Source organism: Micropterus salmoides, unplaced genomic scaffold (genome assembly GCF_014851395.1).
Source record: "Micropterus salmoides isolate LMB-PRFRI ecotype aquatic unplaced genomic scaffold, ASM1485139v1 Ms_hic_scaffold_2, whole genome shotgun sequence".
NCBI lineage: Eukaryota > Metazoa > Chordata > Actinopteri > Centrarchiformes > Centrarchidae > Micropterus > Micropterus salmoides.
In genome coordinates this window covers 6,305,238-6,327,195 of record NW_024041150.1, presented here as the reverse complement: position 1 = coordinate 6,327,195, position 21,958 = coordinate 6,305,238, and the positions used below count along the sequence as shown (strand labels likewise).

General features: G+C 43.4%; 2 protein-coding genes across 6 annotated transcripts; one reads left to right on the top strand and one right to left on the bottom strand.

The window, feature by feature from the left end:
* Positions 1-287: 287 nt before the first annotated feature.
* LOC119913482 (NLR family CARD domain-containing protein 3-like) lies at positions 288-11,923 on the bottom strand (the record flags this gene model as incomplete). Its single annotated transcript, XM_038732916.1, has 7 exons — positions 11,856-11,923; positions 11,511-11,630; positions 11,192-11,311; positions 10,306-10,369; positions 7,907-9,243; positions 887-1,060; positions 288-324 (listed from the first exon to the last, which is right to left on the bottom strand). Coding segments are annotated over exons 1-7 (1,920 nt in total), but the record flags the coding sequence as incomplete, so codon positions are not given.
* Positions 11,924-14,553: 2,630 nt separating this feature from the next.
* LOC119911341 (shieldin complex subunit 2-like) lies at positions 14,554-21,958 on the top strand. Of its 5 annotated transcripts, none has more exons than XM_038730195.1 (12): positions 14,554-14,648; positions 16,342-16,508; positions 16,662-17,629; positions 18,007-18,157; positions 18,478-18,585; positions 18,673-18,867; positions 19,712-19,858; positions 19,971-20,180; positions 20,422-20,665; positions 20,830-20,945; positions 21,200-21,371; positions 21,412-21,958. In XM_038730195.1, exons 1-12 carry the CDS (start codon positions 14,569-14,571, stop codon positions 21,419-21,421), a joined length of 2,568 nt encoding a protein of 855 aa, XP_038586123.1. In that variant the 5' UTR covers positions 14,554-14,568; the 3' UTR covers positions 21,422-21,958. The 5 variants fall into 5 exon arrangements, with proteins under 5 accessions (XP_038586123.1, XP_038586124.1, XP_038586122.1 ...); XM_038730196.1 differs by having other exon boundaries at positions 16,339-16,508; positions 16,701-17,629; XM_038730194.1 differs by having other exon boundaries at positions 16,339-16,508.

Genomic DNA, 21,958 nt, shown 5'->3' with positions numbered 1-21,958 from the left:
ATATTGAAGGATAAATCCTACATTTTGCTTATAAAAAACATGAATCCAATTTGTGCTCAGACAAACCCAGAAAAGAAGAGAAGTGGAGAACATTTAAAACTACGGTAATATATTTAAATATGAGGACAAGTGCAAAATACAAGAACTGACCCCAGAGTCTCCAGTCTACAGTGTGGACTCTCCAGTCCAGCAGATAGCAGCTTCACCCCTGAATCCTGCAGCTTGTTGTAACCCACATCCAGCTCTCTCAGATGGTAGTGGTTGGACTTCAGAGCTGAGGCCAGAAAAGAACAGCTGATCTCTGACAAACTGCAGTCCCACAATCTGAATAAATAAAAAATGATGGACATAAAAATCTATTTCCAATCCATTCAGATGTGTTCAGATTTTAAATGTGTAGCTCAACATTCCTATTTCCTAATCAATGAGCTTTTCCCTAAAATGAGTTGAGTGACTTTGTCATTGTGTTATTGTGGATCATCATCTAAATGTCAGCACATTCATACACCTATTCATGTCAACACATAAATAACATGGTGCTGATCTGAGGCCTGTGTGTGTTCTTAAGGATCAAAATCACTGACCAGACATTATTTTTGAAAACAAATTGAGATGAACAGAAGCCAAAGAAATATTTCTACTTCAACAAGTAAACTTGATCAGTTCAAAACAAATATTAGTTCAGAGGATCTTCTGTACTGATGTGACCATTCACCAAAAATTAGAAACATTCATTTACTTTAACGACTAAAAGCGGACATTTTCCGCATGACAATTTGAACAAAAGCAAATCTACAACTTTATGGATAGAAGTTATGCATGAACATAAATTAAGTTCAATTGTAAATTAAACATATCAGATCTACAATAGGAACAGTGAACTGACCTCAGAGCCTCCAGTTTACAATGTGGACTCTCCAGTCCATCTGAGAGCAGCTTCACTCCTGAATCCTGCAGCTTGTTGTTACTCAGGTCGAGCTCTCTAAGATGTGATGGGTTGGACTTCAGAGCTGAGGCCAGAGAAGCACAGCTAATCTCTGACAAACTGCAGCGACTCAATCTGAATAAAGAATAAATGATGCAAATTAAAGCTGCAAGCAGTGTTGAACTGGCCCTCAGCCCCTTGCCCGCCTCGGGTAGAGCAACACGACAGGCCAGCTCACACGGCTCTGAAGTTAACACTGCACATATCTCACAGGTAAAGTGTCAAAAACATTTGACAACATAAGGCGATTCCCCAACAGACACGTGCAGAGGGGGGTGCTATGGGTGCTTGAGCACCTGCCCTTTTGCCCTTTTTTCAATGAAATATTTAGTTTATTTATTTATTTTTAAAATTGTAAAGGCCCTTTTGTGAAGACCTACCGAATCAAACTATTAGTAAAATGAATGAATAATAATTTCGCAGTAAATAAAATTACCCACATCATGACCTTTCACCTGATGACCTCACCCGTGACGAGCCCTCCCGTTCACACACCGTTAGTGATTCAGCAGCACTGACTACACTTGCGATTCCGCCGGTAAGGGTTTACCTCAATGTGCTTGTTGTTGGTCGTATTTTGCTAGAAAGACGCAAAGAGAGCGGCACAGTTGTTGTATATTGCTGTGTCGCCTGTAGAAGTAATGTTAGCTGCCGGCTAACACTGTGCCGACAGCTAACATTACTTTCTACACACAGATAAACTAAGGTGCTCTGTTGATTTCGTTCTTGCTGTTTGATGGAGAAAAGTTTCACAGGTGTTGCGAGGTCTGGTATTTTTTATGTAATATGACTAAAAAACTTTCACTTGAACTAGGCGTAGCTTAATAAAAAACGTAGTGTGCCTACTGATAATTATTCCTCCGACTTATAGCCTTTTTTTAAATGATCAGACCAGTATTTGAATAGATTTAATAGCAAACCTACTATATAAACTAAATAACTGGAAATACATGTAATAATGTCAGCGTCAATGCAAAATAAATAATATTCCTGACATCAAAGTGAAGAGGGAAGAAGAAATGGTCCTATATCGATTTCAGACAAAGGTATGAAATGTTAATGTGAAAGGTAAATGCCGCTCTGACATGGTTATTATGGGCCAACAGAAAGAACACACATCTTAGTTTATTTAGATATATGATTAAACAGATCAATTAAAATCCCCCAAATATCTCAGAATCACAATGCAATATATAAAATTATTATAACACTATTGCCTATAGACACACACACACACACACACCTTCACCTGTCCTGTCTCACTCTTACCCCTGCCTTAGCTAAACTAGTCCTTTCTCCCAGTACTGTTTCCTTTCCAGATTATTTCCCACACTTTTTTGAATCTGGTATCTTATTTCCTCTACCTGCAGCTCTCGGTGTGCAGCAGTCTCTGTGAGCATCTCCTTCTTATTTTCTCATAGCAGTCAGCCTTGGCAGTGGCTGCAGCTACAGCAGGTCAGTCATAGTGAGCCAGTCCCAAATACCCTCAGCAATCTTTACATCTTGTCATGGTCACATATTTGTTTAATTATCTAATATACATCATTTGTTTGTTATAATAAATCTAGTCACAGATCACCCTTCAGTAGTATCAGCAGCAACAACAACAGCATCAGTAGCAACATCCCCAGCAACCCCTCGACAGCAAATGTTCCCCGTTATGTCAACCCACAGTGTTTTAAAGCTGGAGCTTTCCTGTGTTTCTTTTTCAAAACTGTGTCACAGCATTTGCTGATGTATTGATACATAAGTATCAGTATACGTATATCAGCAAGGAATACATAACGATATATTTCTGAGAACAGCCCAATTGAAATCTTTGTTCCATGTGCCCCTTTTATACTTTGAGCACCTGCCCTTCCAAAGGTCTCTGCACGGCCCCAACACCTTCATCAGTAACATCCTGCAATCTCATCATCAAAAAGGCAAAGCAAAACTTCTTCCTTGCGGAAGCTCAGATAGTCTCGCCAAGAACAGACTGGAGCAGATTGTCACTAAAACCTCCAACGTAATCAGTTGTGACTTCCCTCCAGTCAACGCACTATACATAAAGTGCACCTTAAGCTAAACTAAATTAACCAAGGACCTCTCCCACTCAGCCCATCACCTGTTTCTCCCCTCTGCCGCTTTGCGCCTGAATCAATCATTGAACTGAACAGTACATTTTATACCACACACATTCACTGTTAAGTATATTTTCACATTCTTTGGGTCTGTTTTGTTGAAAATGGTTTATGGTGTCTGGTTCTTCTGTCTTCGTTCTGTGCTGGAACTGAACTACCATGCTGTACCAAAACAGCACCGAGGATCACCTGAGCACATTACCACGGAAAGATCTTGGGATGGCGTGCAGACATGGAGTGATGGCAGCGGGGCTGCTCTACGCACTCATAACAAACTTTTTGGGAGCTAAACATCCGTACGAACCGGACTACCTAATTTTGACAAATAGTCATACATCGCAAAAACAGTTTGGATTTGGTCAGCTCGCATTGTTTACCACCTTTATTCGCCCTGGCATGGGAATGCAGGGCTCAGACAAACAATTCACCAAGACGGATCAGAGAGGGGGACGACTTCTCATAACTTTCTGTCTGCTCTTAGCTGGTGACGTTCATCAATGCCCTGGCCCAATGTTCCACACTGAATTTGCAACCAAATCATCAAAACCTGACATGACTAATCAGTCATCTGGTTTACAGATACGATCTGCTGTTAACGTTGTACAAAAAAGTCCGGATCACCCACCTAAGTTCCGTGCTTGTTCCTCGGATGGCTCGAGGAGTGTACTGGCTGCAGTCGCCGCTCGGGCGGGTTCGCGGGGGATGTTTGGCATGGAGGAAGCGGGAGGGCCGCGATCGCTGAAACGGTGTGCATCCTCGCAAAGCTCCGGGGAAGTCGCACGGATGATTCCGTCTCCTCCGACGTGGCCGGAGGGGTCTCCTCGTCAAGGGTGGTGGTTGCCCAGTTTTCGGGCAGCGCTCAACCAGTTCACCTCTGTCCGACGAACTCCACTCTTCCCGTCTACGCTCTCTATGGTCCAGGTAAGCGTGGGCCAATCAAGAATCCACGTAGAATAGGAGTTAGCGCCACTCAACGGAGAGCCACAGGACTAAATCCAGCTATTCTCAAGCTGCGTAAATTTAACCTTTTTCAAACAGTGAATAATGCCAAAGTTCTGTGGGACCCTCAAACAAAACCCAGTGGACTACTGGGCGGTCACCTGAATATCCGTAGTTTGATTTCTAAAAGTGATGAGATAAAACATATTCTTGTGGACTCACTTCCTATGCTTATCTGAAACTTGGTTGAATAAAAACTCCCCATCCGCAGCCATACATATTCCTGGCTATAATGTTTTTAGGAAAGATAGAAAGGTTGGCAAAGGTGGGGGTTTACTGCTATACATCAAAGAACATATATCATGTAAAGAGGTTCAATGCTCAGTTGAGAATGAGCTTGAGTATATTTGCCTTAATATTAGTCTTTCACCACAAATGTCCTTCTTTCTCATTGGAGTGTATAGACCTCCATCTGCAAAAGCTAGTTTCTTTGACAAATTAGAAACTGTTGTAAAGGTATGCAGGCCAGGTCAGGAAATACTAGTAATGGGTGACTTCATTGTTAATTGGGAGGACAAAAGCACTAGTAAACCACTGCAACGGATCTCTAATAAATTTGATCTCACACAACTAATTAAAGGGCCCACTAGAGTAACCTCTAATTCAAAAACTCAAATTGACTTGATATTTACCAACAAACCTGAAAGGGTGTCGAAATCCTTTAACAAAAGAAAGAAAGCTTACTAAATCCCGTTTTCATTTAAAACCTAACACCAAATCTAGCCAGTTACGAATACCCAAATGTGATGTTGATGAATTTGACAGAGAAATCAAAAATATTAACTGGGATCAAATCATAGCTGGTGTAGATGTGGATAATGACACAAATGTCCTCATGTCCACAATTCAAAACATAACTAAGCGATTTTTAAAGAAAAACAAATCTAAAGGGAATAGTAAATACACCCTCCCCTGGATCTCTAGTGACATAAGGAGATTAATGAAGGAGAGGGATAATGCTTTAAAGCTCTCTCTCAAGTCCAAATCATTGATTGATAGGCATATATTTGTGTCCTTGAGAAATAGAGTAATAAAGGAAATTAGGGCAGCTAAATCTAATTTCTTTGTTGACCTCATACGGGATGCTAAAGGTAATCATAAACAAGTCTGGGATTGTCTGCATAAACTAACAGGGAAAGGACATAATAAGGCAACAAAGCAGCTGGAGATCAAAGAAAATGGTAACCTATATAAGGAACCAGCTGAAGTTGTGACTATCTTCAATAATCATTTTGTCAACTCTGTGAGATTGACTGTGCATAGTCCCATAAGTGGTCCACAACACTCCTCACCAATTGATGTATTACAGCCAGTCTTCACTCTGACTGAAATTTCTGAACCCAAGGTTAAGTCTATAATTACTTCTTTTAAGAATTCCAAATCAAAAGACATATTTGGACTGGATTCCATGTTTTTAAAGAAACATGCTGCCTCCCTCACAGGGCCTATTACTAAAATTATAAACAGCTCTTTTAAGGAGGAAAAATTCCCAAACGATTGGAAGTTAGCCATTGTTGTGCCAGTCTATAAATCAGGAGATACAACTGATATGAATAACTATAGGCCGATTAGTATTTTACCCGTCTTGTCTAAGATCTCGGAAAAATGCGTGGCTGAGCAATTGACTGAACATCTTAACAGAAGCCCTTTTAAACTGCACTCTATGCAATTTGGCTTTAGAGCCAATCACTCCACTGAGACAGCAAATTGTTTCTTTGTGGAAAACATCAAGTCAAAATTGGACAAAGGAGGCATAGTTGGAGCAATTTTCTTAGATCTGAAAAAAGCTTTTGACACTGTCAACCATGAAATACTCATCCACAAAATGTCTTATTTTAATTTCTCAACCAGTGTTACTGACTGGATGAGAGCTTATCTGTCAAATAGAGTACAGTATGTGAGAGTTAATGGTGAGACATCACCACCCCTTAGGAACGAACTGGGTGTACCCCAGGGATCTGTCCTGGGCCCTATTTTGTTCAGCATCTACATAGATGACCTGCCATTAGTGTGCACTGGATGTGAGGTGCAGATGTATGCTGATGATACAGTCATATATGTTCATGCGAAAACTAAAGCCCAAGTTGTTGCCAAGCTCAACGATACAATGGTACATGTACGTAAATGGCTTACTGGCTCACAGCTGAATCTCAATGTTAAGAAAACAGTATGTATGTTTTTTAGTAAAAGCAACACTGTATCTCATTGTGAACCCAATGTCTGTGTGTCTGGGGAGGTCATTCAAACAGTTACACAGTTCAAATATCTAGGCATTATTCTTGACTCTACTCTATCATTTAAACATCAAGTGAGAAAGGTAGTGCAAATAACCAAATATAACCTAGCGAACTTTAAGTATATAAGGAACTGTTTGACAACACCTGTAGCAAAGCTATACATGACAACTATGATAATTCCTCACCTAACATATTGTATGACAAGCTGGACCCAGGTATGCAGTACAACACTAAGGCCTATTTTATCACTTTACAAACAAGCACTTAAAGTATTGGACAAAAAACCCCAACTTTACCACCACTGTAACATTCTTAATACTTATAACCTACTCAATTGGGAAAATATTTTAAAACACAGTGATGCATGCCTAATCTTTAAAATCATTAATGGGAAGGCTCCCCCACCACTCTGTACTTTTATACAGCAGAAGTCATCTAGCAGCAGAACCACAAGGTCTGCCTTAAGAGGGGACTGTGTAGTCCCTCGTAGGTCCAGTTCCTTTGGCCAATTATGCTTTTCTGTGAGAGCCTCTAAACTATGGAACCAATTGCCTGTGGATATTAGAAATTCCACCTCATACCATACATTCTCACACCATCTTAAGGTCTGGCTTTTGAGCATACAAAAATGTGAACACCTCTCATAATAATAATGTATGTCTGTCTCTATATTTTAGCTGTCGTGTAACTTTTGGTATATGTATGCTAAATAGATGGTTAGATGGTAACTTTATTAATGCCCTAACTGTTGTATGGATGTATGGTTATATGTTATATGTTTTATGATGTTATGTTTTAATGGAGCCAGTGCTATGGCATTATGTTTTATTGTTGTATATCAATTGCTGTGTGACTTAATGTGTTTTATTATTTTTGTTTCTTTTAAGCTATTATGTGCCTAGTATAACATCTTGCCAATGGACTACAGTTGAAAATTAGCCTGCTGGCTAACACTGGCACATTTACAGAAATGTTGATTAATGTGCACTGTCCTTAAATAAATAAATGAAATGAAATTACCACCGAAAATGTGTGGCAATAAATTATCCATCAATCTATCTATCTATCTATCTGTATCTATCCATCTATCCATCCATCCATCTATGGGTATACCTTCATGAGGCTTACTTTAAGTTTAGAGATGTTACATCTGCATCAAGCTTCCATTGCCCCTCATAAAAGCAGCTTCCTGTTTCATAGTAAATAATTCCTTGCTATGGCAATTGCGTTTTAAAAAGAAACAATCAACAAGATCTTAAGGCTTTCCTGCAGAACTTTCAGATGGATTTGGTCAACCTGCTTGGAGGAACATACAGTATTAAAGTTTAAAACCAGCCAGTAGGTGCTGCTATGACTATGACTGGATATTGGCATGTAGAACTCTTAAAACACATTTAAAGTATGGGACAGATTTGACCATGTCTTTGGGATTACTGTCATGTGAAGTTCTCACAGTTAAGGTCATGTGTTTGTGAATAGTGTCAAGTCTGTGTCTTTACTCTAATGCTGATGGCTTCAGCTTTACCCTGCTTTACATTGCTGATAATCACATCTGGACTTACCGAGCCTTTCTGCAGTTCCTCACAGCTGGAATCAGTCTCAGTCGTCCCTCCACTGACGTGTTGTACGTCTTGAGGTCCAACTCATCCAGAACCTCCTCTGACATCTGCAGCATGTAGGCCAGAGCTGAGCAGTGGATCTCAGAGAGTTCCTTCTCTGATCTGTTCTCTGACTTCAGGAACTCTTGGATCTCCTGATGTACTGAGTGGTCGTTCATCTCCGTCAGACAGTGGAAGATGTTGATGCTTCTGTCAGGAGAGATCTCATCACTGTTCATCTCCTTCAGGTTGTTGATGGCTTTCTGGATAATTTCTGGACTGTTGTCTGTCTGACCCAGCAGGCCTCCTAAGAGTCTCTGGTTGGACTCCAGAGAGAGGCCATGAAGGAAGCGAACAAACAGGTCCAGGTGGCCATTTTTACTCTTGAGAGATTTCTCCAGGGCTTCCTTCAGGAAGACATTCAATCTGTCATTGATTCCAAAATACTGAGAAAGCTTCTTGGAAAAAAACTTTAGGATTGAGTCCCTGTATTTCCTGTCTTCCAGGAAGTCCTTCAGTCTCTCTGTCTTCCTGCTGGTGTAACAGTGGAACATGTAGACTGCAGCCAGAAACTCCTGAACGCTCAGATGAACAAAGCAGTAGACTGTTTTCTGGAAGATCACACTCTCTCTTTTGAAGATCTCTGTACAAACTCCTGAGTACACCGAGGCCTCTGTGACATCAAGACCACACTGCTCCAGGTCTTCTTGGTAGAACATGATGTTTCCTTTCTCCAGCTGTTCAAACGCCAGCCTCCCCAGCTTCAGAAGAACCCTCCTGTCAGCCTCCGTCAGCTCCTGTGGACTCGTCTCATGTCCCTCATCGTACTTCTGCTTCTTCCTCTTTATCTGAACCAGCAGGAAGTGTGAGTACATGTCAGTCAGGGTCTTGGGCAGCTCTCCTCTCTGCTCTGTAGTCAACATGTGCTCCAGAACTGTAGCAGTGATCCAGCAGAAGACTGGGATTAGACACATGATGTGGAGGCTCCTGGAGGTCTTGATGTGTGAGATGATTCTGCTGGACAGCTCTTCATCACTGACTCTCCTCCTGAAGTACTCCTCCTTCTGGGCGTCAGTGAAGCCTCGTACTTCTGTTACCCTGTCAACACGTGAAGGAGGGATCTGATTGGCCGCCGCAGGTCGGGAAGTTATCCAGACGAGCGCCGAGGGAAGCAGATTCCCCTTGATGAGGTTTGTCAGCAGCAGGTTGACTGATGACTTCTGTGTGACATCAGACACAACCTCACTGTTGTGGAAATCCAATGAAAGTCTGCTTTCATCCAGGCCGTCAAAGATGAACAACAGTTTCCAGACGGCGAGCTTCTCTGCTGGGACCTTCTGTAATGTTGGATGGAAAACATGGAGCAGCGTGAGGAGACTGTGCCGCTCATCTTTGATCAAGTTCAGCTCCCTGAACGAGAGCAGAACCAGCAGACCGACATCTTGGTTTTCCGAGCACTCTGCCCAGTCCAGAGTGAACTTCTGCACCGAGAAGGTTTTTCCAACGCCAGCGACGCCGTTGGTCAGAACCACTCTGATGGGTCTCTGTTGGCCAGGTAAGGCTTTAAAGATGTCCTGGCACCTGATTGGAGCGTCATGGAGGGTCTCCTTCTTGGAAGCTGTCTCAAGCTGCCTCACCTCATGCTGGGTATTAACCTCTTCACTCTGTCCCTCTGTGATGTAGAGCTCAGTGTAGATCCTGTTGAGGAGGGTTCCACTTCCTGTTTCATCACTTCCTTCAGTCACACGTTCACATCTCCTCCTCAGACTGATCTTATGTTCATCTAAAACCTCCTGCAGACCACCGCTCACTAAAGAAGAGAAGAAAGTTGTGACATTGTAATGAGCTACTTTTAGCTCAGAGCTCGTTCCTTGCTCAGGAGGTTCTCATCATCTTGTGTCTAGACTACTGCAACTCGCTCCTCGCTGGTCTGCTACATATGCCAACCGACCTCTGCAGCCGCAAAGCAGAATGCAGCTTGGAGGTGGTCTTCAACCTACCCAAGTTCTGCCACACTACACCGCTCCTTCACATCCTGCACTGTCAAGTCACTGCCGTTTGCCTACCATGCTGTGAATGGCCCAGCTCGCCCAATATGCTCTGCTACTGCCAATCAGCTTGCTCCCTCATTATGAAGGGGGTCTAGCTACCGCTTAACAAAACCCCACTGACATCAGGACAGCAGAAACTCTAGAAACTAAACGCAGCTCTTGAAGCAGTTCAGCTTATTTGATGAAGCTGATGTACCTGCATGGTTCTTGTCATTTCTGGGTTGAATGTTCTTATTGTAAGTCTCTAAATAAACGTAATGTAATGAAATGTAGCAGGTTCCATGTTTAAGATGTACAGATGTCCAGTCTTACTTTGTACAGAGCTGCTCTGACTGGCTGTCTGCAGTCCAGCTCTGGTTCTGGATCTTTTTCCACACTGGGGACAGGAGGAGTGTCCCGATGAAGCAGACTGGTCCCAGTATGAGGTGATGCACCGTCTGCAGAACCAGTGTCCACAGCTGGTAGAGACTGGATCCATCAGGACGTCCTGACACAAAGCACAGCAGGAAGGCTGCTCCTCCACAGAAACGTGACTCCTCTTCCTCTTTCTGTGAAGACATTTCTTTAGAACTAAAATCATTTGTTGCTTGTAGTTGAAAATCTCTGTGTAGAAGCTCAGATGGTCACAGAGAAAAGTAAAAGTGTCGTTACTTTTCTGTTTGAATTCAGCTGTCTATTTTCTTGAAGTGTCAATCCTGAACTGGAGGTTCTCAGGTGTTTTGGGCTTAGTTTGAAACAGAATCTGCACTAATAGTTCTGCATCAGGAATATAAATCTGTTAGCAGAACATTTTGTCTTCATCCTCAATGCATCATCTTCCATCAGGTCAGTTTACAGTAAAAACTGTCTCTTACTTTGTGTCTGAGGGTCCAGGTTCATTACTGAAGTATTCAGGTTCCTCTTTGGACCAGTCACTCTTCATAGACAGACATCTGGATCCTGCAAACTCTGCTCTCTGTCTGTTGGACTGAACTCTGCAAACACAAGATGTTTTTATTCATATCACATGAATCATTGATAAATAAGACAGCAGTCACAGGTAATAAGAGGAAGACGGCAAAACTTGTCTCTCTTTTTGGCAGAAATTTGAGTTAGCAATTACATTTTAGCAGAAATTAAATATGTAAATACAAAATCAACAGAAAACATGGCAGAAGTAACTGAAAATTAGTCATAAATGAGTTAGCAGTTCTCTTACTTTGTGTCTGAGGGTCCAGGTCCATTGCTGAAGAGTAGAGGATAATGTTTGGACTGGTCACTCTTCAGAGACAGACAGCTGGATCCTGCAGACTCTGCTCTCTGTCTGTTGGACTGAACTCTGCAAACACAAGATGTTTTTATTCATATCACATGAATCATTGATAAATAACACAGATAGTAAGAGGAAGTCTTTGTGTCAGAAATTTTAGTTAGCAATTACATTTTAGCAGAAATTATATAAACACAAAATCGACAGACAATATGAAAGAGGGAACTTCAAGGAAATCATATAAATTAGTTAATAGCAGTTCTCTTACTTTGTGTCTGAGGGTCCAGGTCCATTGCTGAAGAGTAGAGGATAATGTTTGGACTGGTCACTCTTCAGAGACAGACAGCTGGATCCTGCAGACTCTGCTCTCTGTCTGTTGGACTGAACTCTGCAAACACAAGATGTTTTTATTCATATCACATGAATCATTGATAAATAAGACAGCGGTCACAGGTAATAAGAGGAAGACGGCAAAACGTGTCTCTCTTTTTGGCAGAAATTTGAGTTAGCAATTACATTTTAGCGGAAATTTAAATATGTAAATACAAAATCAACAGAAAACATGGCAGAAGTAACTGAAAATTAGTCATAAATGAGTTAGCAGTTCTCTTACTTTGTGTCTGAGGGTCCAGGTCCATTACTGAAGTATTCAGGTTCCTCTTTGGACCAGTCACTCTTCATAGACAGACAGCTGGATCCTGCAAACTCTGCTCTCTGTCTGTTGGACTGAACTCTGCAAACACAAGATGTTTTTATTCATATCACATGAATCATTGATAAATAACACAGATAGTAAGAGGAAGTCTTTGTGTCAGAAATTTTAGTTAGCAATTACATTTTAGCAGAAATTATATAAACACAAAATCGACAGACAATATGAAAGAGGGAACTTAAAGGGAATCATATAAATTAGTTAATAGCAGTTCTCTTACTTTGTGTCTGAGGGTCCAGGTTCATTGCTGAAATCTGGAGGTTTACGGTGGGACCGGTCACTCTTCAGAGACAGACAGATGGATCCTGCAGACTCTGCTCTGTCCTCCTCTTCCTCCAGACAAACACTCATCTTCTGGTCTGAAGTCAGTCTGAGAGGTGAAACAGTGACACTGACTGTGAGCTCAGAGCACAAGAACCAGGAAACAAGTCTGAGAACAGGAAGTAACACACTAACTGTAGCAGGTCATGACTTTGGGTGCTTCTCAAGTCTTTTATTTGTTGTTTCCTCGCCCTTCACTAAAACAGGAAGTTGTTCCGCTTCGCCATCTTGCTGTCCCAAAGCTCTTATTTGCGCTCCGAGGAGCGATCTCTGAGTAGATACACCAGTGCATCCTTTGCGGAAGACTTTTACTGAGCGACACTATTGGGTAGCTGTTAAAAAAGCGTCGGGTTTATATGATGGAAGGCAGTGATCGATCAGTGACCAGTGATGTGACTTGCAAATAAAATGTAGCCTATGCAGAAGTATTAAAGGATATCAGAAGAGGAAATAAATGAAAAACTGAGCGTCAACTTTGATACAAGTTACGTCATTTCAATTTCCCTGAAACATTTAGGCTAATAAATCCCAAGACACCGTGATCTGGGTTGATCCAGTGCGTCTGAGCAGGACATTCAGTAACACATCATTTTTCATGTGCAGGTGTTTGTTAAACAGGTAACAGCGAATCCTCCTGCTCTGCACTGATAACTGGGAGACTTTATTAGTACCAACACAGTGCACATGTATGTAGACACAAACTCCATCAAAAGTTGTTAGAGCTGATGGGACAGCGGATCCAGCTGTGACCAGTTGCATTTTCTACCCCCCCCCCAGTCTAGAAACAACAAGGTTTATACACAATATTAAAGCCCCACAGTCTTTGACTTTTCTTATGTGTTTTGGTAAGAGGTGTCACTGTCATTTTTGCATAAGCACCAGCGGGTAAAAGTTCATCTATAGAGAACGCATCTGACAGCGATCCACCTGCACGGAGCAGGCTAGAGACGCAAAAACGCTGTATTATTTTCCTCTGCCAACAGCAAGGACGGGCTGAATAGAGTGAAAACATTTAGGGAGGCATGATCATCAAAACGAATGATGCAGCACCGACATTCTGCCACCCACAGGTTGAAAACAAATACAGAAATTGGCATAGCAGTCTGAAAACCTACGTTTATCAAAAAGACCAAAAAGATTATTGGCCCCGTCTTGCAGCCAGAAACAAAGCGGCGCAAAGCGAGGCGAAAGCGTCAAGTTTCCAACGGCGCAGTTAAAATTTGCACACCAAGCGACCAAGTTGTTTAAATAGAAAATGCACTTGCACCTATCTGTGAGCTCATTGGAGTGCTGGTGTTTAAATGAGGTGAGGTCAGGCGCGTTGCTATTGAGGCAGCAGAAAGCGATTGTTTTTGTTACTTCAGAGGCGCATCACTGACACTGTGCGCATTTACGCACGAGGCACAGCAGCATAACTTCATTGATTATTAAAATCTCCTGACACGCTGACTCCCCCTCAGTCACTTCATCCTGGCGCCGGGCCTGTGCCGCCGTCATAAGAAACGGACGTCCCTTTATGTCTCAACACATTTCCTCGTCCCTTCTCTCCTGGCTTGGTTTCATTTCGTCTCTCCATGCATCCCAGGTGAGCGGGACTAAGACGCAAGGAAAAGACGTAGCCTAAGTGAGGGACACGTGGATGCAATGAAGAGACCTGAGAAGCACCCTTTGTGTCCACCTGAAATGTTGGATTAACACTCACCCTGCCAGCCTTCACTTTTCCTCCCACTGCTCTGTCGACTCAAAGTAGTCTGAACTAAATGAACACACTTCTTTCCTGTTCTCATGAACCGGCTGAGTTCAGCACAGACAAAACGTAGTAAAATGTTTTTTTTCAACGGAAACGTGGTTCACTGAACCGCAGCTGATGTTAACACCCGAGACAAACGGGGGAAAACACAGGCTACTTCGAAGCCCGTTGCACAACGTTGCAAGGAAACATGTTGTTTAATCCGAACAGGTTCAAAACGTTTTGAAACTGAACTCACCCCCTCCCCATTTACAGGAAATCACACCTGTCTGTGTGCTGCATGATGTGTTTATGAGCGTCTCTCTTGGCTTCACCAGAGTGAATTAAAATTATTTACTTTATACAAAGTTTTAGTGAAAATGTTGATAGCCTACAGAAATTATGTAAATTTCTGTTTGTTACAATTAAAGTCCATTAAACTAAACCATCAATATTAAAAAAAAAACTATACAACTTAGAGCTGACAGTGAAACTAAACGGAGTTTTATTAAATCAGGGTTTCATTATAACGTGCCTGCAGACATTTTAATAATATTTCCCGGCATGTTCTCGGACAGCTGTAGCCGCGGGACCGCAGCAGGGACGCGGACTGCGGGAGAGCCAGGACGCCGCCCGCTCCCCGGGTGAGTAGCTCTCCGAAACACCGGTACGCGTTCCGGTTGTGGTGAAGCGGACCGTCCCGGGAGACGCGCGGTCCGGCTCAGAGCTGGAGGGTGTGAGGAGGACGTGCAGCGGGGAGTCCCGACACCGAACTGACGTTTCACCGCTGCGAGGAACACAAAACAACACGACACCATTTCACCTTCAGTCTGTAAGTTAGGCTGACTAGAGTTTGACTTTGGGGCCGTTTAGAAACGTGTTTATTCAGGACTGAGAGACTCAGACAGCTGCTACAGTAAAACACATCTTCAGTTTCCGCAGTGTTATGGTAGGAAAATATGTTCGGCTAATGTCAGACTAACCGGAACTGGTGCAATGGAACTTCCGGTTGAAACATCCAAAATAAAACTTTTCAAGGTTTGAGTGGAATATTTTACATTTACGATTTTATACGTTTTCAACACAGATTGGGAATTATCTCTTTACTTTAGAAGCATAGTCATTTATTTGCTCAGTTTTTAGTTATTTTTCCTGAAATAAATTCAGGATGTAACTCTCTAAACTTACACATGTTGTGTATTTTTCTAATTAGCTAATATATCTATGAGCTCAGTATTTCTAAAGTTCTGTATGGCCCTGACAAACTGAAAGATGAGGTTGAGAAGCTTTAGGCTGATAACAGTGGAATAAAAAAATACATTTTAAAGCTATATTTAATATGATTTGCTCACTTAAATACAAATGTACTTTCTGTAGATTTTGCAATAAATAAATCAGTGAGATGAGCAACAAAAGTATATATAATTTTTCCTAATTAGAATCACTGCCACTCAGCATGAGAAATATGTGTTGTTTTACAAGGTAAAAAACAGTCATGGTAAATCAAAATGATCAGATATGCAATCAAAGTTATGATGATGATGATATACCATTATTATGAAAAGTATGGATTAACTAAATTGAAACCATATTATGAGATACTGAGTCATAACTTACGATGTGTTACTGAACTGTAAATTATGAGGTACTTTGAGTGTTTCTATTTTCTGCTACTTTCTTCTGCTGCTCTACTACATTTATTTAAATAATATCACTAAAATTAAAAGAAAAAAGTAAAATAAAATATTTAAAAAAATAGATTGACTAAAAGATCTTATCAAGGTCCACTTACTAGCTTTTTCAGTCACATTTCTTCCTAGGAAGGTGGAGTTTGCTCTGTTGTCACGGAGATATCCCAGCTGCCATCACATGACCTAAACCTCCTGTGATAAAAGGTCAGCGTATCTGCTGAGAAAGACTTCTAATGAAAGCACTTTAATTTACTGCTGTTACCAAAGTCAAGGTTTACCTGGTGGAGGTAAAAAGTTTGTCCTGAGGGTGGTGCTAGAGGAAATTCATGGAGTCATTGAAATCTGACTTGAAAGATCAATAGAACATTATTTATTTATTTATTTATTTATTGGTTTATTTTAGACAGACAGCGCTCGCCATCTGTAGTCCCTGGACTGATGTTATAAAGTTACACTAAAAATGTGAATAATAACAGTAATAGAAAGATGGACTAAATAAGTCCATGTAAAATGTGTGAACTTAGTCACTAGTAATGTTAATGAACCTCCTCACATCTCAAGAACTGACCTCAGTCCCTGCGTGATCTGTTTTAACTTTCTGATTTTGTCATGAATAAACTGTCATAATCGTCGTCCTCCTCAGCAGCAGAATGTGCGACCGTCCAAAGATCCACGTCTTCCTGGGGGCTCCTCCTCCCTCCTCTGGCCCGGCCTTGGTGTCTGGAGCTGGGGAGGAGGGTGAGGAGCGTCCCCCTGCAGACTGGAGACACCTGGAGCTCACCTGGCAGCATGGACGTCTGAGGCCTGTAGCAGGTGAGGCATTCAGGAAGGGCTGGGAAACAGCATGTTCTACATTTAAACTGCTGTAGATGGTATTTATTTTTATTGATTTGGTAAAATATACTGTATTTTAAACCTGAAATCTTTTGTTGATCAACAGAAAATTGCTGCTTTTCTGTGTTTTAGATCAGTTAAAGAAATCCAAATTATTTGATAATGTTTCAGACGAGGCTGGAAATGAAACAAAATTATCATCCGAGGAGAGAAGCAGCAGGGAGAATGTAGAATCTGATCCATCTGCACCGAGGTTACAAAGAGAAGATGATGAAACAAACTCTGATCAGGATGACTCGTCCTCTAAAGCTGATCGGACCACAGAGACGTCACGAGAACCTGAAGGACGAGCTGGATCAGGCTGCACGTTAACCAAAGTGTCCTCGGACCATCACGGACCTGCAGAGAGATTTCTGAGCCCAGATGAAGAATTAAATCCCGGAGAGGAGGATCAGTGTTCGGCTTCAGTTCATGAGTATCTGGACAGCTGTTTCCCTGCAGCTCAGCCAGAAAAACCAGAACCTCCACATTGTTCTAAACGCCAGCCGACACCAGCCGGCCCTCCTCTGTCCGCCCAGACTCAGTACCTCACCACCTGGACTCTGAGTCAGGCATTAATCCTGAGAGGCAGGTGTGGAGTCCAATTAGCAGCTACCCCTGAGAAAACCCCGACTCCTCAGACCCCACCCAAACCCCCCCAAACACCTCCATCTGTCTCCTCCAGCACCCCGGAGCTCTTCAGCCCTGTGACCCCCTCACCTGGAGCCTCCGCAGAGCTCTTCAGCCAACCCCGCCCAACCCCGAGGGCGGAGGAAGGGGGCGTCGTCGTCGAGGCCACCACAGACGGGGTGCTCTGCTCCCAGGAGGCTGAGCGACAGGAGCGCACGACCCCCAAAGCCTCCCCCTCCAAATCCCCTGATTTCAAGAAAGCTCGACTCTCAGAAAACCTCAGGACCGGAGCGTCTGTGGCCCCGTCAGACACCACCGTGGTCGCCGGGCCCCAAGGTGCCACCACTCTTCTGACACGGTGTGACAAACGAGGGGTGCGGTACTCGGTTCTGGTGGCGGTGGTTCACCCCTGTCACCTGAAGGAGGTCAAGGTGAGTGAAGATGTTACGATGAGTCTGATGATGATGGCAGGATGCTAACATTAGCTAATAAGCAGTAAACAGAGCTGAGGCTGATGGGAATGTGAGTAGTTCTGCAGGTATTTAGTCATAAAGCAAAGTGTTGGACACGTTAACATGTTGACCTGACCTGACCTGATGGTGGCGCTAGAGGAAGTCAGTAGGATTCATTCTCTGGGGAACATCTGTAAAAAATGTTTTGCCAATCCATTTGAGGTTTTACAGTCTGGACCAAAGTGATGGACTGAACAACTAAAATATGTGTAAGAGTCCATGAAGTGGTTGAAAATCCTAAAAATAAAATAAGGATCAATGATTTAGTTTCCTGTGTTTGATCTGTTGGGTTAAAGGTGAAGTCGGGGCCGGCAGCAGGGACCTTCGTTCCTCTGGCGTCCATCGTGGTAACAGACCAATCAGGCGTCGAGATGAAGGTGGTGCTCTGGCGGCGAGCGGCGTTCTGGGCGTTGACCGTCAGTCCTGGAGACGTTCTGCTCATCACAGGTACAGAAACAAACACAAAGGAGTCATTCCTGTAACAACCACACCTGCTGCACGCTGTGATTGGTCAGCTGTGTTCAGGTGTTCAACTTCACTTTTCGAGTGCAACACTTATTGTCTCCCTGTCTCCGGTAAAACCCTGTCTCTGAGGATTATAAACCTCTGCAGCCTTTCTGTTTCAGATAAACCTTCACATTCATGGATCTGTTTGTCAAACCTTCCTCTCTGGATCAGATTTCATCGCCTCCTTTATTTCACGAGGTCATGGACGCTCAGTTTCAGACGTGGACGCCACCTCCTTTATGCTCCTTTCTTCCTCTCAGGACTGCAGGTGAATGAAGACAGGTGGAGAGGAGAGACGGTGCTGCAGTCGACCTTCAGCAGCAAACTGCTCAACCTGGGACAGATCGCTGCCTCCGCCTCACCACCAGGTACGACCGACCCCAGCCTGCGACCAATCAGCAGCCTCCACAGGTGAGCGTCAAACTCAAAGCTAAAGAGTCTCTCTCTCTCTCCAGTTCCTCAGAGAGTTAATGCTCGCTCGCTCAGCTCTCTGTGCGGCTTTCTTCGGGAACGGCGCCCCATGCTGTTGTCTTTGAACCTTCGCCCCCCACAGGACCTGAACCGCCTCCCCTACACCGCCCTGAGGTCCCTGAGGGCCAACACGCTGGTTCACGCCCTGCTGCGAGTCAAACACACACATATCAGCACAGGTGAGCGGGTCACAAACAATTAGTCACTGAGCTAAAGTGGTTTAGAGGCGGTACATTTATAATCCTACTTCAAATCTACATCATAGGTATGTGCAGCATTAGCCTGACGCACACCTCCGCGAAACTGTAAATACGCAAAAATCTCCTGTCGTATGTTTCTGCTGTGTCTGTTTTTTGGTCCCTGATGTGGACGTGTTGTCAACAGTTAGTGTTTTTAATATAGATTTAACTGTAACTAATAGATTGTGACAGTCGTGTGGAAAACACACACCTTCCATGATATCTGGGGAACTTCAGGAAAAGAAGTTGTCAGAATAACAATAACAATAAATGTCAGCAGGATACATGAAAAAAATACAAACAGTACATGGACAAGGAGGTCATAACCCAAGAATACATACAGGAGGTTAGAAAGAAGCAGCCGGCCTGAAGAAGCATGTTTCAAAAGTAAAACCCCAGTTTCTGCTTTTTCACAAGCTGTTGGATTTGAAATTGAAAAGAAATTATGTCGTACAACAAATCCTAAATATTTAAAGGAAGAAACATGCTCAGTATTTTGACCATGCTCTGTAACAGTAGCTTGTGAGTTCAGTAGCTTCTTCTTAGAATTTGTAAACAATGTTTGGTTTTATCAGCTAGTTTTAAAAGACGTTTCTGGACTGACTTTGTATTAAAACACTGTCATCAGCAAAGAAACAGACTTTTGTAATCAGTAGATTATATATAAATACAGTGGTACAGTTGTCTGAGGACAGAGGCCTGTGGGACACTGCTGGGCTCTGTAAACTGTCCTGGTTGATTGGTTGAGATGCTGAAGAGTCTTAATGAGGTGGATGGTTGTTAGGGTGGAGGAGTGAGGCGGAGTCTCGCTGCAGGTCGGCTGTTCAGATGAAGGCTGTTCTGACTGTGGAGCAGCCAGACAGCCAGCAGGGGGCGCTGCTGCTGTGGGGAGCAGCTGTGGACTGGCTGCCTCGCTTCAACAGAGAAAGAGGTACACACACACACACACACACACACACACACACACACACACACACACACACACACACACACTAATCTTAAACAGCTGACTCACAACATAATAAATCCTCGTTCTTCTTCAGCGGCTGTCTGGGACTTCCACGTCCTCCTGGTGAGGGAGGGTTTGACCTCTGACCTCCTGGAGCTGCACTCCACGCCCTGGAGCTCCGTCCAGCCTCTGGACCCTGCCAGCCGCCGAGCGCAGGACTTCCTCCAACCACGACCCGTTGGGACAGGAAACAGCAGCAGCCTGGAGTTGGACCTGGACACGCTGCTGTCACAGAAATACAGCGGTGAGTCTGAGAGCTTCGTTACTGCGACATGAACATGAAATAAAGTTTTTAAAGTGCAGAAATATTGTCTGGGTTACTTTTCCAGAGCTGAGATGAACTCCTGTTTCAAACTGAAGGTTTTGCTAAGTGTTTTAAATTAATTTCTAATTACAGGCTGACTTCCTGTGTGTGACTGGTGACCAATCAACGTGTTAAATAATCAAACTAACAGCAAAATTTGACCTGCTCTCTGCTCCACCAGGTGACGTGGAGCTCAGAGTCCAGGTCACCAGTTTCCGTTTCCAAGATTCTCCGCCCTCCCAGAATACACCTCAGCCGGCGCTGGACAGCTCCACGCCGCTCGACGGGATCCTGGCGGCACTGACCGGTGACATCACCTTCACCGGCTGCGGTCGCTGTGCCTCAGAGCTTGATACCGACGCCAACGGCATCTACGTGCCCTGTTACCCCTGCCTGCCCCACACTGCTGTGCGCCGCTACTACAGGTACGCCTGACATCATCGAGGTGATTATTATGATGATGTTTTAGGAAATCCTCTTATTGTAACAAGACACAAATGTTGCTTTAGGAATGACAATAAAAATATAAAATAGTAAAATATGAGATTTTGTGTTCAGAAACATTAATAACTCAGTTTGTGTGTCTCAGGCCAGCTGTGCTGACAGTGAGTGGGCGGAGCAACAGCCAGGTGTGTCTTCAGGTTCCTCCTGTTGTGCTGCAGGAGATCCTCGAAGCTCCACCTGATAAACTCCACAGGAGCTCAGGTGAGACACAAACGGACTTTTTATCAGCTGAAGTTCAGCTCAGTGAAGCTTTACTGTGGTTCTGAGATCTCAAAGATGAAGCGCCTCGTTGCCAGTTCAAGTCCTCGTTCAGTCCGACCTCTGTGATGTGTCGTTCCTCATCTCTCTCCACTCGTTTCATACTTATCATCGTCCTGCTGTAAACGGTCTCATAAAGGATGCAGGGTTCCTCTACATCAGTGGTTCTCAACCTTTCCCCCCCGTGTGTCTCTCAGTTCCGGGTTCGGAGGTGAAGCACATCCAGGTGGCAGCAGAGAGGATCCAGACCCTCCTCTCACTCCCGAGAAAAACCTTCATCATCACCGTCCGGAGCCACTTCCTGTGCGACGAGAACAGCGTCCCCATCAATCAGGACTTCACGCTGCTGGACCTTCAGTTCCCCAGCTGACGGACTGCAGATGGTGAACCTGCAGACCAGATCCCAGCCTCCTCAGTGAGGACTGGTTGGACCTGAGATGGGTTCAGGATCAGGCCCGGTTGGATTTTTGTTTGTTTTTGTTTGATTGCAGCGGACTGATCACTAAACTCCTCCCCCAAAGACCAATTATCCAATCACAGCCAAGCTTCGCATTTCTCCAAAAGCCAAATTGTTGGACCTGCGATGTAGTGACACTATCAGTTTTTATAGAGTTGAAAGGACCTTTTTTAGTCGTCCAAAACTACAGAATAAACAGTTTATTTGCTCTAATGTAAGCTGCTAACGTTAGCATGTCCTGCTAACTAGCTAAAGTAGAAACTTTCCAAGTCAGCAAGAGACTCATGGAGTTTTTCCATAAAGTCTGCCCACATGTTGACTGTAAACTACATGCTGTTCCAGTGCCAGAAAGAAAACTAAGCAGGTAGTGGGGGATGGGGGGGCCTTATCACAGAGCTCGTTATTAATAAATGAAATATTTTCCAAACGGTGAAAATGTTCTGGAGAGAATTTTCTGTGCTTTCATCTTAAATTTAAAGATATTTTTTTTATTAATCTC